General features: G+C 47.8%; 1 protein-coding gene across 3 annotated transcripts in view; it reads left to right on the top strand.

Annotated features, from left to right (window-relative positions):
• The window catches only part of OGDH (oxoglutarate dehydrogenase), a 76,682-nt gene extending 67,916 nt beyond the window's left edge, over positions 1–8,766 (top strand). For all 3 annotated transcript variants that reach the window (XM_060020163.1, XM_060020162.2, XM_060020165.1), the window contains 3 exons: positions 7,072–7,235; positions 7,434–7,588; positions 7,686–8,766. In XM_060020163.1, the coding sequence (XP_059876146.1) occupies positions 7,072–7,235; positions 7,434–7,588; positions 7,686–7,806 (440 nt within the window). In that variant the 3' untranslated portion in view covers positions 7,807–8,766. The remainder of the gene's footprint in view (positions 1–7,071; positions 7,236–7,433; positions 7,589–7,685) is intronic.
• The last annotated feature ends 8,276 nt before the right edge of the window (positions 8,767–17,042 follow it).

Genomic DNA, 17,042 nt, shown 5'->3' with positions numbered 1-17,042 from the left:
GAGCGTCTTTTCATGTGCTTATTGGCCATCTGTATGTTATCTTTGGAAAAATGTTTAATCAAGTCCTTGCCCATTTTTTAATTGGGTTGTTTGTTTTGTTGTTGGGTTGTAAGATTTCTCTCTGTTTACTGGATATTGATGCCTTATCAGATATGTGACTTGCAACTATTTTCTTCCATCTGTGTGTAGTCTTTTTTTTTCCAGGCCTGTTTGTGTGTTTGTTTGTTTGTTTATTTGCTGCACCACACGGCATGTGGAATCCTGGTTCCCCAACCAGGGATCAAACCCGTGCCCCTTGCATTGGGAGTGCGGAGTCTTAACCACTGGACCACCAGGGAAGTCCCTGTGTGTTGTCTTTGGATGCACAAAATTTTTAAATTTTCATGAAGTCCACTTTTTCTCTTCTTTTTGTTGTTGTCTGTGCCTTTGGAGTCACATCTAAGAAATCACTGCCAAATTCAATGTCATGAAGCTTTTTTTTTTTAATAAATTTATTTATTTTTGGCTGCGTTGGGTCTTCATTGCTGCACGCAGGCTTTCTCTAGTTGCAGCGAACGGGGGCTACTCTTCATTGTGGTGCACGGGCTTCTCATTGTGGTGGCTTCTCTTGTTGTGGAGCCCAGGCTCTAGGTACATGGGCTTCAGTAGTTGTGGCGCGTGGGCTTAACAGTTGTAGCGCACGAGCTCTAGAGCGCAGGCTCAGTAGTTGTGGCACATGGGCTTAGTTGGTCCGCTGCATGTGGGATCTTCCGGACCAGGGATCGAACCCCTGTCACCTGCATTGGCAGGCGGATTCTTAACCGCTGTGCCACCAGGGAAGTCCCAATGTCATGAAGCTTTTGCCGCAGGTTTTCTAGTTCTGTAAAACATGCCGTTGGTAATTTGATAGGGATTGCATTGAATCTGTAGATTGCTTTGGGTAGTATGGACATTTTCACAATATTGATTCTTCCAATCCAAGAACATGGTATATCTCTCCATCCTTTTGTGTCCTCTTTGATTTCTTTCATCAGTGTCTTATAGGTTTCTGAGTACAGGTCTTTTGCCTCCTTAGGTAGGTTTATTCCTAGGTATTTTATTCTTTTTGTTGCAATGGTGAATGGGATTGTTTCCTTAATGTCTCTTTCTGATCTTTCCTTGTTAGTGTATAGGAATGCAAGAGATTTCTGTGCATTAATTTTGTATCCTGCAACTTTACCAAATTCATTAACTCTAGTAGTTTTCTGGTGGCATCTTTAGGATTCTCTATGTATAGTATCATATCATCTGCAAACAGTGACAATTTTACTTCTTCTTTTCCAATTTGGATTCCTTTTATTTCTCTTTTTTCTCTGATTGCCGTGGCTAGGACTTTCAAAACCATGTTGAATAGTAGTGGCGAGAGTGGGCAACCTTGTCTTGTTCCTGATCTTAGAGGAAATGCTTTCAGTTTTTCACCATTGAGAATGATGTTAGCTGTGGGTTTGTCGTATATGGTCTTTATTATGTTGAGGTAGGTTCCCTCTATGCCCACTTTCTGGAGAGTTTTTATCATAAGTGGGTGTTGAATTTTGTCAAAAGCTTTTTTCTGCATCTATTGAGATGATCATATGGTTTTTATTCTTCAATTTGTTAATATGGTGTATCACATTGATTGATTTGTGTATATTGAAGAATCCTTGCATCCCTGGGATAAATCCCACTTGATCATGGTATATGATCCTTTTAATGTGTTGGTGGATTCTGTTTGCTAGTATTTTGTTGAGGATTTTTGCATCTATATTCATCAGTGATATTGGTCTGAAATTTTCTTTTTTTGTAGTATATTTGTCTCATTTTGGTATCAGGGTGATGGTGGCCTCACAGAATGAGTTTGGGAGTGTTCCTTCCTCTGCAATTTTTTGGAAGAGTTTGAGAAGGATGGGTGTTAGCTCTACTCTAAGTGTTTGATAGAATTCACCTGTGAAGCCATCTGGTCCTGGACTTTTGTTTGTTGGAAGATTTTCAATCAAGGTTTCAATTTCATTACTTGTGATTGGTCTGTTCATATTTTCTATTTCTTCCTGGTTCAGTCTTGGAAGGTTATACCTTTCTAAGAGTTTGTCCATTTCTTCCAGATTGTCCATTTTATTGGCATAGAGTTGCTTGTAGTAGTCTCTTAGGATGCTTTGTATTTCTGCGGTGTCCGTTGTAAATTCTCCTTTTTCATTTCTAATTTTATTGATTTGAGTCCTCCCCCTCTTTTTCTTGATGAGTCTGGCTAATGGTTTATCAATTTTGTTTATCTTCTCAAAGAACCAGCTTTTAGTTTTATTGATCTTTGCTATTGTTTTCTTTGTTTCTATTTCATTTATTTCTGCTCTGATCTTTATGATTTCTTTCCTTCTACTAACTTTGGGTTTTGTTTGTTCTTCTTTCTCTAGTTCCTTTAGGTGTAAGGTTAGATTGTTTATTTGAGGTTTTTCTTGTTTCTTGAGGAGGCTTGTATAGCTATAAACGTTCCTCTCAGAACTGCTTTTGCTGCATCCCATAGGTTTTGGATCGTCATGTTTTCATTGTAATTTGTCTCTAGGTATTTTTTGATTTCCTCTTTGATTTCTTCAGTGATCTCTTGGTTATTTAATAATGTATTGTTTAGCCTCCATGTGTTTGTGCTTTTTACATTTTTTTCCCTGTAATTGATTTCTAACCTCATAGCATTGTGGCTGGAAAAGATGCTTGATATGATTTCAGTTTTCCTAAATTTACTGAGGCTTGATTTGTGACCCAAGATGTGATCTGTCCTGGAGAATGTTCCATGTGCACTTGAGAAGAAAGTGTAATCTGCTGTTTTTGGATGGAATGTCCTATAAATATCAATTAAGTCTATCTGGTCTACTGTGTCATTTAAAGCTTGTGTTTCCTTATTAATTTTCTGTGTGGATGATCTTTCCATTGGCGTAAGTGAAAGTCCCCCACTATTATTGTGTTACTGTCTATTTCCTCTTTTATAGCTGTTAGCAGTTGCCTTATGTATTGAGGTGCTCCTATGTTGGGTGCTTATATATTTATAATTGTTGTATCTTCTTCTTGGATTGATCCCTTGATCATTATGTAGTGTCCTTCCTTGTCTCTTGTAACATTCTTTATTTTAAAGTCTATTTTATCTGATATGAGTATTGCTACTTTGGCTTTCTTTGATTTACCTTTGCATGGAATATCTTTTTCCATCCCCTCACTTTCAGTCTGTATGTGTCCCTAGGTCTGAAGTGGGTCTCTTTTACACAGCATATGTCTAAAAGCCTGTGTCTTTTGGTTGGAGTATTTAATCCATTCATGTGTAAGGTAATTATCGATATGTATGTTCCTATTACCATTTTCTTGTTATGGGTTTATTTTTGTAGGCCCTTTTCTTGTCCTGTGTTTCCCACTTAGAGAAGTTCCTTTAGCATTTGTTGTAGAGCTGGTTTGTTGGTGCTGAATTCTCACAGCTTTTGCTTGTCTGTAAAGCTTTTGATTTCTCCATCGAATCTGAATGAGATCCTTGCCGGGTAGAGTAATCTTGGTTGTAAGTTCTTCCCCTTCATCACTTTAAATATATCATACCACTCCCTTCTGGCTTGTAGAGTGTCTGCTGAGAAATCAGCTGTTAACCTTATGGGAGTTCCCTTGTATGTTTTTTTTCGTTTTCCCTTGTTGCTTTCAATAATTTTTCTTTGTCTTTAATTTTTGTCAGTTTGATTACTATGTGTCTCGACGTGTTTCTCCTTGGGTTTATCCTGCCTGGGCCTCTCTGTGCTTCTTGGACTTGGGTGGCTATTTCCGTTCCCATGTTAGGGAAGTTTTTGACTATAATTTCTTCAAATATTTTCTCAGGTCCTTTCTCTCTCTCTTCTCCTTCTGGGACCCCTATAATGTGAATGTTGTTGTGTTTAGTGATGTCCCAGAGGTCTCTTAGGCTGTCTTCATTTCTTTTCATTCTTTTTTCTTTATTCTGTTCCACGGCAGTGAATTCCACCATTCTGTCTTCCAGGTCACTTATCCGTTCTTCTGCCTCAGTTATTCTGCTATTGATTCCTTCTAGTGTATTTTTCATTTCAGTTATTGTATTGTTCATCTCCTTTTGTTTGTTCTTTAATTCTTCTAGGTCTTTGTTCTTTAATTCTTCTAGGTCTTTGTTAAACAGTTCTTGTATCTTCTCAATCTTTGCCTCCATTCTTTCTCGAGGTCCTGGATCATCTTTACTATCATTATTCTGAATTCTTTTTCTGCAAGGTTGCCTATCTCCAGTTCATTTATTTGTTTTTCTTGGATTTTATCTTGTTCCTTCATCTGGTACAAAGTCCTCTGCCTTTTCATTTTGTCTGTCTTTCTGTGAATGTGGTTTTCCTTCCACAGGCTGCAGGATTGTAGTTCTTCTTGCTTCTGCTGTCTGCCCTCTGGTGGATGAGGCTACTTAAGAGGCTTGTGCAAGTTTCCTGATGGGAGGGACTGGTGGTGGGTAGAGCTGGGTGTTGCTCTGGTGGGCAGAACTCAGTGAAACTTTAATCCGCTTGTCTGCTGATGGGTGGGGCTGGGTTCCCTCCGTGTTGGTTGTTTGGCCTGAGGTGACCCAGCACTGGAGCCTACTGGCCCTTTGGTGGGGCTAATGGCGCCAAGGAGTACTTCCCAGAACTTCTTCTGCCAGTTTTTTTGTCCCCACGGTGAGCCACAGCCACATCCTGCCTCTGCAGGAGACCCTCCAACAGTAGCAGGTAGGTCTGGTTCAGTCTCCTAGGGGTCACTGCTCCTTCCCCTGGGTCCTGATGCACACACTACTTTGTGTGTGCCCTCCAAGAGTGGAGTCTCTGTTTCCCCCAGTCCTGTCGAAGTCCTGCAGTCAAATCCCACTAGCCTTCAAAGTCTGATTCTCTAGGAATTCCTCCTCCCGTTGCCGGACCCCCAGGTTGGGAAGCCTGATGTGGGTCTCAGAACCTTCACTCCAGTGGATGGACTTCTGTGGTATAATTGTTCTCCAGTTTGTGAGTCACCCACCCAGCGGTTGTGGGATTTGATTTTATTGTGATTGCGCCCCTCCTGCCATCTCTTTGCGGCTTCTCCTTTGTCCTTGGATATGGGCTATCTTTTTTGGTGAGTTCCAGTGTCTTCCTGTCGATGATTGTTCAGCAGTTAGTTGTGATTCTGGTGCTCTCACAAGAGGGAGTGAGCGCACTACCTTCTACTCTTCCATCTTGAACCAATCTCCGCATGTTTTCTTCTAAGTTTTATAATTTCAGTCTTGTGTTTAGTCTTTAATCCATTTTGAGTTATTGTGTGTGTATGGTGTAAGGGTACAGCTTCCTTTGCATGTGGATATCCAGTTTTCCCAGCACCATTTGTTGAAGAGACTCTCCTTTCCCCATTGAATAGTCTTGGTTCCCTTGTCAAAATCATTTGACCATATACGTGAAGGTTCATTTCTGGTCCCTCTGTTGTCTTCCATTGGTCTATATATGTCTTTATGCCAGTACCACTTTGATCTTGTAGCTTTGTAGTAAGTTTTGAAATCAGGAAGCATGAGTCCTCCAGCTTTGTTTTTCTTTTTTCAAGATAGTTTTGGCTATTCAGGGTCCTTTGGGATTCCATGAATTTTAAGGTGGACTTTTCTATTTCTGAAAAAATGTCATTGGGATTTTTTTTTTAAGACGTATTATTTATTTAGGCTGTGTTGGGTCTTTGTTGCTGCACACGGGCTTTCTCTAATTGCGGCGAGCGGGGGCTACTCTTCGTCGTGCTGAGCAGGCTTCTCATTGCGGTGGCTTCTCTTGTTGCGGAGCACGGGCTCTAAGAGCATGGGCTTCCGTAGTTGCAGCACGCGGGCTCAGTAGTTGTGGCTCACGGGCTTAGTTGCTCCACAGCATGTGGGATCTTCCCAGACCAGGGCTCGAACCCACGTCCCCTGCATTGGCAGGCGGATTCTTAACCACTGCACCACCAGGGAAGTCCCTGTCATTGGGATTTTGATAAGGATTGCGTTGAATCTGTAGATTGCTTTGATAATATTAACATCATGGCAATATTAAGTCTCCCGATCCATGAACATGGAGGACTTCCCATTTATTGGTATCTTCTTTAATTTCTCTCAGTGATGTTCTATAGTTTTCAGTGTACAAGTCTTTCATTTTCTTGGTTAAGTTTATTCCTAAGTAATTTTATTTATTTGATGCTGTTTTTAACAGGATTTTTTTTTCTTAACTTTTGGATTGTTCATAGAAGTACAACTGAATTCTGAGTGTTGATTTTCTATCCTGTAACTTTGCTGAATTCATTTATTAGTTCTAACAGGGTTTTTTTGTATGTGGAATCTTTAGGGTTTTCTACATGTAAAACAAACAGATAATTTTATTTGTTCCTTTCCAATTTAGATACTTCTTAGTTCTTTTTTTTTTCCCCCCCCCAATTGCTCTGGCTAGAAATTCCAGTGTTACGCTGAATACAAGTGGTGAGAACGGACATCCTTGCCTTGTTTGTGTCTTAGGAAAATGCTTTCAGTCTTTCACCATTGAGTATGATGTTTGCGGTGGGTCTCTCATATCTGGCCTTTCTCATGTGAAGGTAGTTTCCTTCTAATCCTAGCATTTGCGTGTGTACGTGAATGTGAGCATGTTGTGTGTTGCTTTTGTGCCATTAAGGGAACCCCTTATTTTGAATGCAGCTTCCTGAAGTCGGCCTTGTTCGCAGGGGAATGGTCCCGGCCGTGAGCATCTGAGTATTTGCTCTAGTTTCCAGTGTGGCAAGTTTTAGTATTTGTAAACTTATGAGGAGTCTGAGCAGAGTGGTCATGGGATGGTCTTCTAGACCTAGTTGTCCCTGAAGTCTGAGGTAGGTCGTTCTGAAGAATGAACTGATGTCCCTTGCTCCTCAAGGCTGGCCTTGCCTGCTGTGCCTGTTAGGCTCTCTCAGTGTGGATTAATGCAAGGGCATCACAGGCTGGCGAGTGGGGGAGAGCCCTAACCCTCAGAAACTAAATGTTCTGGTGTCAGTTGTGGCACAGCCCCACCTCGTGGAGGGAGGGCCCTGGACACCCTCAGCCAAGTCCTGAGCAGACCCCCAGCTGTGGGGATTCTCTTGTAGGTACCCACTTCCAGCGGGTGATCCCAGAAGATGGCCCTGCAGCCCAAAACCCAGAAAACGTCAAGAGACTTCTCTTCTGTACCGGCAAAGTGTACTATGATCTTACCCGAGAGCGCAAAGCACGGGACATGGCAGAGCAAGTGGCCATCACGAGGATCGAGCAGGTGAGGGCAGCTGGTGCCCAGGCCGGTCCTGGCATTCCTCCTCTGGGTGTCTGGACCCCAGAGCTTTCCCAGAGTTTCCAGAACATCCTTCAGGGGTCACTGAGCTCCTCACCTGGGATGCCAGCCCCTCTAGGACACCAGCCTCGCCCAGTACTCTGAGCACCTTCTCCTGACAGGAGCTCCTCTCTCTCTCCCCAGCTGTCGCCCTTCCCCTTCGACCTCCTGCTGCAGGAGGTGCAGAAGTACCCCAGCGCCGAGCTGGCCTGGTGCCAGGAGGAGCACAAGAACCAAGGCTACTATGACTATGTGAAGCCCAGGCTGCGGACCACCATCAACCGCGCCAAGCCTGTGTGGTAAGGTCGCGGGCAGTCGGCTGGGGCCCGGGGAGGGCAAGGGGGCCCGGACCCCTCGGGGGCCTTCGCCATCACCGCGCACTGTCGCTCCCCTCAGGTACGCCGGCCGGGACCCAGCAGCGGCTCCAGCCACCGGCAACAAGAAGACCCACCTCACGGAGCTGCAGCGCCTCCTGGACACGGCCTTTGACCTGGACGCCTTCAAGAAGTTCTCATAGATGCTGCCTGGGCTCCGCCTCACGACCGCCCCTTGCTTCTCCACTACAGAATAGTGCTCCGCGCTGCCCGCGCCTCTGCCCGTCCCTGCACCACACACACCCCCTCCTTGCTCACTTAGGAATTAAGCCGCTCCCCCACGTGCTCGGCTGCCCCCAGGCCAGGTGCTCCCCAGGCTCTGTGACTTCTGTCCAGCTGAGCAGCCTTCATGGAGGCAGTGGAGAGCGGGGGGGAGGAGAGGCAGCCCCCGCAGGAGTCCTGGGAGGGTCACATCTGCCCTCACCCCCGGATCACCCCCAGGGCCCGCCTCATGTGGCACACCCTTGTGCTGGCGGTCCCTGTCACCCAGCAGGGTGGCTTCCTCTCCTCAGGCTGAGCCCAGACCCCTCAGGGGAGCCACCACGGTCAGAGGCTTTGTGGGGTGGGAGGGCTCTGTGAGGACCCTCGCCGCGCAGTGAGCAGAGGGCACTGACGCGGGCTGGCTGGTGGGAGACGGCCCAAGACTGACCTGCACAGAGAGGGCAGGTCCGCTCTCCTCAGCGTCCACTTCCTCCCCTCGAGAGGGTCCCGGGCCGTGCACAGGGGCCATGCACACTCCACCCGCCTGGAGCTGGGTGGCACCCGGGCCCGTGGGGTGTGCGTGGCGGGAAGCGCCACTCGGGGCTCTCGGGCGCAGGCGCAGGCTGCTCATCTGGGTCCTGCCCTCCCTTAACCTCCAGTTCCACCTCCTTTCCTCTTTCCTTCTACACGATGGAGACTCCGAAGCATCCTTCTCTCTGCTGTGCCAAAGCTGGTCCGAAGGGGAGAGGAGGGCCAGGAGTGAGGGGCAGCACTAGGCCGGGGGCCAGCTCCCCTGACCTGTCACAGGGACAGATCTGATTTATTTATTTTGGTTAAAAAAAAAAATAACGAAAACAACTTTGCATTGCATTTGGCTTGACCCATAAACTAAGTTATCCTTGGGCCTGTGTGGTGTCATTCTTTCTGCTCCGCCCTGCCTGGGAAGCAGCCCCTCCTCGCTGCAGGGCCTGCGTGCCTGCGGGGCAGCACAGGGGTGGCGGCGCCGCCTCCTCCCTCCGGCCTGGCCTCGCTGTCATCATTGTGGCAGACTGTGTTGGACACACCCTGGTTTCTGAGTGTCCCCTGCTCCCAGGTCCCCCAACACTCCACCTAAAAAAGTACTCTGCAGTCTGTGCTTCAGCCAGCGTGGGTGGTGGGCTCGCCCTGGGACGTTGCTAGCAGTCTCCAGGAGCCCAAGCAGCTCATTGGACCTCTGGAGGGGAGCCGGCCGTGCCAGCTGAGCCCTTATGAGGCCGTGTCCCCTCTTGACAAGAGCCCCACTGCCTTCAGCCCACAGGACGCCAGCCTTGGTTTTCTGGGGGTTGGAGAGGTCCCGGCACTGAAAAAGAGCTCAGGGAAAGGCCTGGGTGTGGACATGGGGGTACCCTCCAGCAGTGGGGCCCCCTGCCGTTCACCCCATCCTTGGGGCCACACCCGGGTCCCTTGTCCTTGAAGGCTTTTCAGAATCTCTTCATTTTGTCCTGTGGCTTGCCCGAGAGTCTTCCGGGCCTGGCATGCCTTGGGCAGGCAGTGGCAGGGGAAAAGCTGTCACCTGCCCCTGTGCTCCTGTGTGTGCTGCAAAACCAGCACCCTGTCCCCGTGTCTGATGCGGTCAGCCAGGCAGATTAGAGCTAATAGGCAAAAAAGGAGTCAGGAGCCCCTTTCCCTGGAGAGAATTCTGGTGCTCTAAGGGGGCAGCTGTCCCCATCCTGCACTCTGTGTGGTGAGTTAGGGTTCCGCTCTTACCCCGAGGCAGAGCACATCGGGGTGAGACATGAGATGGAAGTTCGCCCTCACCTCTTGCTGCTTCTAATCTGGTCGGTGGGTACAGGGGAGCCAAGAGCCCAAGGGGGTCTGGGCACTTCCTGGTGGGGTACCTGAGGGAGTCCAGGGCTCCCAGGAGCCACCACCACTGGCCCATCTGCAGGAGCCGAGGCAAGGGACAGGGCGAGGGACTTGGGTCTCTCCCACTCCTACAGCTCTGCGTGGGTCTGCAGATGAGGGGCAATCAGGCCACGCTGGGCCACCCGCCAGACAAACGCTTCTCTGGTCAGCTCTGTTCTGCTATGGTTCTCAGTTGCCCCTTTCCTAAAACGAAAAGAGCAATGGTGAGAAGGAAGAAGCCTCACAGTCTAGGACAGCAGCCTATATGCTTAGACTTCCAGAGGACCTGGACCAGTGTGTGAGAGCATGCATGTGTGGGCATGTCAGTGTGTGCACGTGCGTGTGTGTGTGTGTGTGTGTGTGTGTGTGTGTGTGCACGAGAGTGCCTGGGCCACTTGATGTGGATTCCTGGCCTTTCTGGATATTAAAGGCCCATCTGGGCTTCCCTGGTGGCGCAGTGGTTGAGAGTCCACCTGCCGATGCAGGGGACACGGGTTCGTGCCCCAGTCCAGGAAGATCCCACATGCCGCGGAGCGGCTGGGCCCGTGAGCCATGGCCGCTGAGCCTGGGCGTGCAGAGCCTGTGCTCCGCAAGGGGAGAGGCCACATCAGAGGCCTGCGTACTGCCAAAAAAAAAAAAAAGGCCCATCTGACAGCTGCACCTGTGAAAGTGTAGGAAGAGGGTCAGCCTGCCATGTCCCTGTTCCCGGGAGCGGCCCCCAGGACAGGTGGGCCTGGGGAGTGCTGGGGGGAGAGGAGGGGCTCGGGGTGAGGCACAGGTGGGGCTGAGGCCTTATGCATAGTTCACCCTTGATGTGTCAAGTGTCCACCCACTGGGGTGATTTTATCTCCATTGGAAGTGGAGTTGGAATCAGTGTCAAACCTATTTCTGCCCTCAATTAGGTGGGGCAGTGAGCTGCCCGGTAGGGTAGTATTCACCTGGGACCGGACTACAAAGCTAACCACACCTCTCAGATTTCCCCCAGCTCTTGTCCCCTGGGAGTCCCAGCTGCCACACCCAGCTGAAAGGAATGGGGTCCAGGTCCCCTCCACCAGGGCTGCTCTGCCCCTCCCCGCGCGGCCTCACCCCCAGGACTTAACCCTTGCACTGTAGTCTACCCTCCCCCACGCCCTCGCCTCCCCCAGGGCCTCACTCCCACCAGGGCAGACCCCTTCCCCGCAGCCCCATCACCTCCCCCCAGGACCTCAACTCCCTCTTGACCCTTTTTTTAATTGATATATTTGACATATAACATATTAGTTTCAAGTGTACAACATAACGATTGGAAACCAACAAGGACCTACTGTATAGCACAGGGAACTCTACTCAACGTTCTGTGATAACCTATATGACAAAAGAATCTGAAAAAGAATGAGTATATGTATGTGTATAACTGAATCTCTTCGCTGTACACCTGAAACTAACACAGCATTGTAAATCAACCATAATCCAATAAAATTGACGGCATGATGATTCAATATTTGTATATATTGTGAAATGGTCACTACAATAAGTCTAGTTCACGTATGTCAACACGTTTCCTTTTTTTTTTTTCTTGTGATGAGAACATTTAAGAGTTTGCCCTTAAACAGTTCTCAGTAATAATGATCTTAAGGGAAAAAAAGATCAAACTGTTATCAGGCAAGAGAAGTAACAATAGCAAAGATAACAAATCACCTGTTATCCAGACTCCCAGTTCTGCTTCTTTGGTAAAGACTGGCCTGAAGCACTTTCTTGAGCCATTTTGCAGAATTTAAGCCCCCCTCAGGTGCTCAACCACTAGATCAACAGGAACCTAAGGTTAATGATGATGTTGACGTCTTCTGACCCTCGTGACTTCAATCAAGTAAAACTTGGACTCTCTCCAATACCCAAGCTGCTACATGAACATGCATGTACTCTTAGCTTAAAACTTCCCCAGGTTTGCTCTTCGGGGAGAAACTGTGTACGGTCAGGCCACTCAAGGTGGCTGTTCTCTTGCTCTCTGTCCATCCCCTGCTCGACCAGTGCCTGCTTCACCTACATGCTGCTCACAGGACTGACCTTCCTACTTGCTCCAAACCCCAGCTAATGATTCTTCTTATCAAAGGGGCGGTGAGGGGCGTGCCCCTCTGTTGGTTTCCCTGGTAACCGATGAGCCAATCTGACTCATCAATTCCCCCTATAACTGGCAACCTCCCCCGCCCCCCCCCCCCCCCCCACCTCCAGAGCGTCGACTTCCGCCAAGTCCAGCACGCCCAGGGGGGAGTCGCTCCAGGACCTTGCTCTAGAACTGTAAGCTCCCCCATCCATTAAACCATTGATGTCTCTGTGGCTGACTCTGGGCTCTTTCTCAGGTCTGGAAGCTGAACAGGTACAGGCCTCGTAGGCCTGTGGGATGTAGCCCCACATATATATTCCTTGAGGAGGAACTAGGACTCTGTTTTTTATCACTGAACTATTGTTTCTTTTTTTTTTTTTTTTTTTTGCGGTACGCGGGCCTCTCACTGTTGTGACCTCTCCCGTTGCGGAGCACAGGCTCCGGACGCGCAGGCTCAGCGGCCATGGCTCACGGGCCAAGCCGCTCCGCGGCATGTGGGATCTTCCCGGACCGGGGCACGAACCCGTGTCCCCTGCATCGGCAGGCGGACTCTCAACCACTGCGCCACCAGGGAAGCCCTGAACTATTGTTTCTTGATTGCTTCTCCCTTGTCCCTACAGTCCCTCACTATCCTTAAGATTTTTCATTACTAAGACCTGTTCAAGACCAAGCATTCTGGTCTGGCTTAGATCACAAAATGGCTTAGGCTAAAAACGTCTTCTCTTATGTCAAGAAAGCCATGCCTGGTTCTCTTTCTCTGGGACACCCTAACCTATCTGCTTACGTGGAGAGTCTGACATATCTCGTGGCTGTGGTCCCCCCTCACCCGATGAGTCAGAACTCTCAAAACACGGTATTGGGGCTTCCCTGGGGGCGCAGTGGTTGAGAGTCCGCCTGCCAATGCAGGGGACGAGGGTTCATGCCCCGGTCCGGGAAGATCCCACATGCTGCGGAGCGACTGGGCCCGTGAGCCATGGCCGCTGAGCCTGTGCGTCCGGAGCCTGTGCTCCGCAATGCGAGAGGCCACAACAGTGAGAGGCCCGCGTACCGCAAAAAAACAAAAACAAACAAACAAAAAACAACCACGATATTGGTACTCTACCCTGCTTGATTGGTTTCAGTTTCCTATTGCCTATAAGGAAAATCATGAAGCACCTATCAAATAAATTAGGCAGTCATCAAGAGTATTTTAAAGAATTTTAAATAGTTTTTACCAAATCTACAAATAATGCATCCATCCTTACAGTTTGGCTCATTCCTTCCTATCATTTTTTAATGCCTTTAAAAATACTTTTTTCCCAGCTAACGCTGGGAAATCTAATTTGACACATTCCTTTATTTCTATCTACACACACTTAGTTGTTTTGGTTTAATCATGTGAGCTTAGTTGCTGACCTCATGACCCTTCACCTTAAATACTTCTCCTTGACAGTCTCCTGAGAAGAAAGGCATTTTCCAAGCCCACAATGCAGCCATCACTCTCGGGGAATTTCACATCCATTCAATGCTATTATCTCATCTCTGGCCCTTATTCAAATTTCCCTAAGTGTCCCAATAATGTCTTTTTTTTTTTTTACCTTTTTCTCTCTTTTTAAAAATTTATTTATTTATTTATTTTTGGCTGTGTTGGGTCTTCGTTGCTGCGCACGGGCTTTCTCTAGTTGCAGAGAGCAGGGGCTACTCTTCGTTGCGGTGCGCAGGCTTCTCGTTGCGGTGGCTTCTCTTGTTGTGGAGCACGGGCTCTAGGTGCGCAGGCTCCAGTAGTTGTGGCTCGCGGGGTTTAGAGCACAGGTTCAGTAGTTGTGGCGCACGGGCTTAGTTGCTCTGCCGCATGTGGGATCTTGCCAGACCAGGGCTTGAACCCACGTCCCCTGCATTAGCAAGTGGATTCTTAACCACTGCACCACCAGGGAAGCCCCCCCAATAATGTCTTTTTCCTCCATCCAGAGTCCAATCAAGGATCATGGCACTGCATTTACTTCTTGGTCTTTCTGGTGTCCTTGAAATAGAGCAGGACCCTGTGGGGCCCTCTAGGGTACAAAAGCCTTTGCATGTCCCCCGTTTCTTATTTATAGGAAAAAGGCTTCAGCCTCCTAGACCTTCCCTGAGTTCCAAAGGGCAGATTCAAACAGTTACTAATTACGGGAGTGAATGAATGCAGAAACAAAGGAAAGGCAGTCGAGAATTTCTCATGATTCGATTCAGGTTGAACCTTTCTGGCTGGAACTTCCGAATGCAGTTTTCTGTGTCAACACTGAGCATCACACCAAGGGCATAGGATGTCAGCTGGTCCCACACTTGGTGATGCTGACTTGGTTAAGGTAGTGTCTGATCCATGTCTTTATTGTAAAGGTACCTATCTCTACTCATAATGATTAGTGGCTTGTGGAAGATTGTCTGCTCCATAAATGTTTTTTACCAGCTAGCATCATACAACTTTGTATCCTATTTTTCTTTTCTTTTCTTTCTTTCTTTCTTTCTTTCTTTCTTTCTTTCTTTCTTTCTTTCTTTCTTTCTTTCTTTCTTTCTTTCTTTCCTTCTTTCCTTCTTTCTTTCTTTTCTTTCTTTCTTTCTTTCGGCCATGATCCCAAGGCATGTGGGATCTTAGTTCCCCGACCAGGGATAGAACCCATGCCCCCTGCAGTGGAAGTGTGGAGTCTTAACCACCGGACCGCCAGGGAAGTCCCTCTCATACCTTTAAATATTTCAAAAACATGATTTTGGGTGCTGCATAAATTCCAGCCTATGGGGGTGTTTTACTAAACTATTACCTAGGAGAATTGAACTATTGGCTTACTAATGAATGCTCCACAACAGTGGGATTTTTGTCTGTTTTACTAGCTGCCACATTTCCTGCACTGAGAACAGTGTCTGGCAAATAGAAGCTCAACAAAAGTTTGTTGAATGAATGAATACAGCTTGTGTCTAATTTTTCAGTATCATCGATAATGCCACAGCAAGCATCCTTTTATATAAATCTTTGCAGCGTTTATTTTATGACGATCACAGATAATGATAATAAGAAGGGAAATGTTTGTTAATAGAGTGAAAAAATAAGGATGCAAAACCACATAAAGGCTATAATCTCCAAACCACACAGATATGCAGAGAGAACCATCAGAGATAAAATAGACCAAAATAACAAGGATTCTGTCTCAACATTTGTGGGGTTTTTTGCGGTACGCGGGCCTTCCAACGCTGCGGCCCCTCCCGCCGCAGAGAACAGGCTCCGGACGCGCAGGCCCAGCGGCCATGGCTCACGGGCCCAGCTGCACCGCAGCATGTGGGATCTTCCTGGACCGGGGCATGAACCCGCGTCCCCCGCATCGGCAGGCGGACCCCCAACCACTGCGCCACCAGGGAAGCCCTCTCTCAACATTTGGACAGTGGAAGGTTTTGATTTGTTATGAACATTTTTCTGTATTCTCTACAATTACAATATGTTGCAAAAAAAGTAGCAGTTTTTTCTTTTAAAAGTTAGTTTTGCAAGCCAAGATCACGTCAAATTATTGTGCTTAAGAGCCATTCATAATAACTGAAGGTCCTGGTTAAAAACCAAATTCTGGTTTAGGCCACATTAACTGCAGGAAAGAGCAGACCCACAGAAGCCCCCATGCTGTGCTAGGCGGGCCACATTTAGAATATTGTGTCCCGTTCTTGGTGTCACTTTTTTTTTTTTAATTTTTACTTTTTAAAATTATTTTTAGCTGCATTAGGTCTTAGTTGCGGCACGCGGGACCTTCATTGCAGCATGAGGGCTCTTTCGTTGTAGCATGTGGGCTCTTCGTTGTGGTGTGTGGGCTTCTCTCTACTTGTGGCGTGTGGGTTTTTCTCTCTCTAGTTGTAACGGGCGGGCTCCAGAGTGCTTGGGCTCAGTAGTTGTGGCACGCCGGCTTAGTTGCCTCATGGCACGTGGGATCTTAGCTCCCCGACCAGGGTTCCAACCTGCGTCCCCTGCATTGGAAGGTGGATTCTTTTTTTTTTTAATTTAATTTATGTATTTATTTGGCTGTGCCGGGTCTTAGTTGCGGCATGCGAACTCTTAGTTGCAGCATGTGGGATCTAGTTCCCTGACCAGGGATCGAACCCAGGCCCCCTGCATTGGGAGCACGGAGTCTTAGCCACTGGACCACCAGGGAAGTCCTGGAAGGTGGATTCTTTACCACTGGACCACAGGGTATGTCCCTCAGTGTCACTTTTAAAAGGATACTGTCTAACTGTCGTGCATTTGAAGGAGAGTGGTCAATCTGTATGGGGTCTGGAAATCCTGTGGCTGTTAACACTTAAAGAACTGGGCGTGTTTGTCTTCCAACAGCAGATTCCAAGGGAGTAAGTTTCTTCTAATACCTGAAGAGCTGTCAAATACCAAAATGAGGATTCTCATTTTATACAGTTGTAGAAGGGAGATTTTAGGGAGGCAGATTTTTTTCCAGTAAATAAGGGAGACTTTTTTTTTTTTTTTTTTTTTTGGCTGCATGGCTTTCAGGATCTTAGTTCCCTGACCAGGGATTGAACCTGCGACCCCTGCAGTGGAAGAGCAGAGTCTTTTATATTTATTTATTTATTTGTTATTTTTTTTTGGCTGCATTGGGTCTTCATTGCTACATGCAGGCTTTCTCTAGTTGCGGCCAGCAGGAGCTACTCTTCATTGCGGTGTGCGGGCTTCTCATTGCAGTGGCTTCTCTTGTTGCAGAGCATGGGCTCTAGGTGCGCGGGCTTCAGTCGTTGTGGTACGTGGGCTCAGTAGTTGTGGCACATGGGCTCTAGAGCGCAGGCTCAGTAGCTGTGGCGCACGGGGTGAGTTGCTCCGCGGATCTTCCCGGCCCAGGGATCGAATCCATGTCCCCTGCATTGTCAGGCAGATTCTAACCACTGCGCCACAGGGAAGTCCCAGAAGAGCAGAGTCTTAACCACTGGACCTCCAGCGAAGTCCCCTAAGGGAGACTCTTCTAACAATCCACATAATCAAAGATGGGAGTGAGCACCAAACAGCATCTCCCAGTGGCATTGGGAGGAGGTAACAGAGCTGCCTGCAGAGTTCAAAGGCAGCACCCTGGTGTGGCCACTTCTGGCCTCTTCCAGGAACCTGCCTGCAACTCCCCCAAACTCACAGCCTCTTGGAGGCAGAAGACGGTCAGGTTCCATGGGGTCTGCCTCCCCCTTCACGCTCTCTCTTCTCGGGGCCAGCTCTCTAGAGAATTCCCCCCTCCCATT

This window comes from Delphinus delphis, chromosome 9 (assembly GCF_949987515.2).
Source record: "Delphinus delphis chromosome 9, mDelDel1.2, whole genome shotgun sequence".
NCBI classification, from domain to species: Eukaryota; Metazoa; Chordata; class Mammalia; order Artiodactyla; family Delphinidae; genus Delphinus; species Delphinus delphis.
The sequence above is the reverse complement of the archived record's forward strand: the minus strand, read 5'-3'. Positions and strand labels throughout refer to the sequence as shown.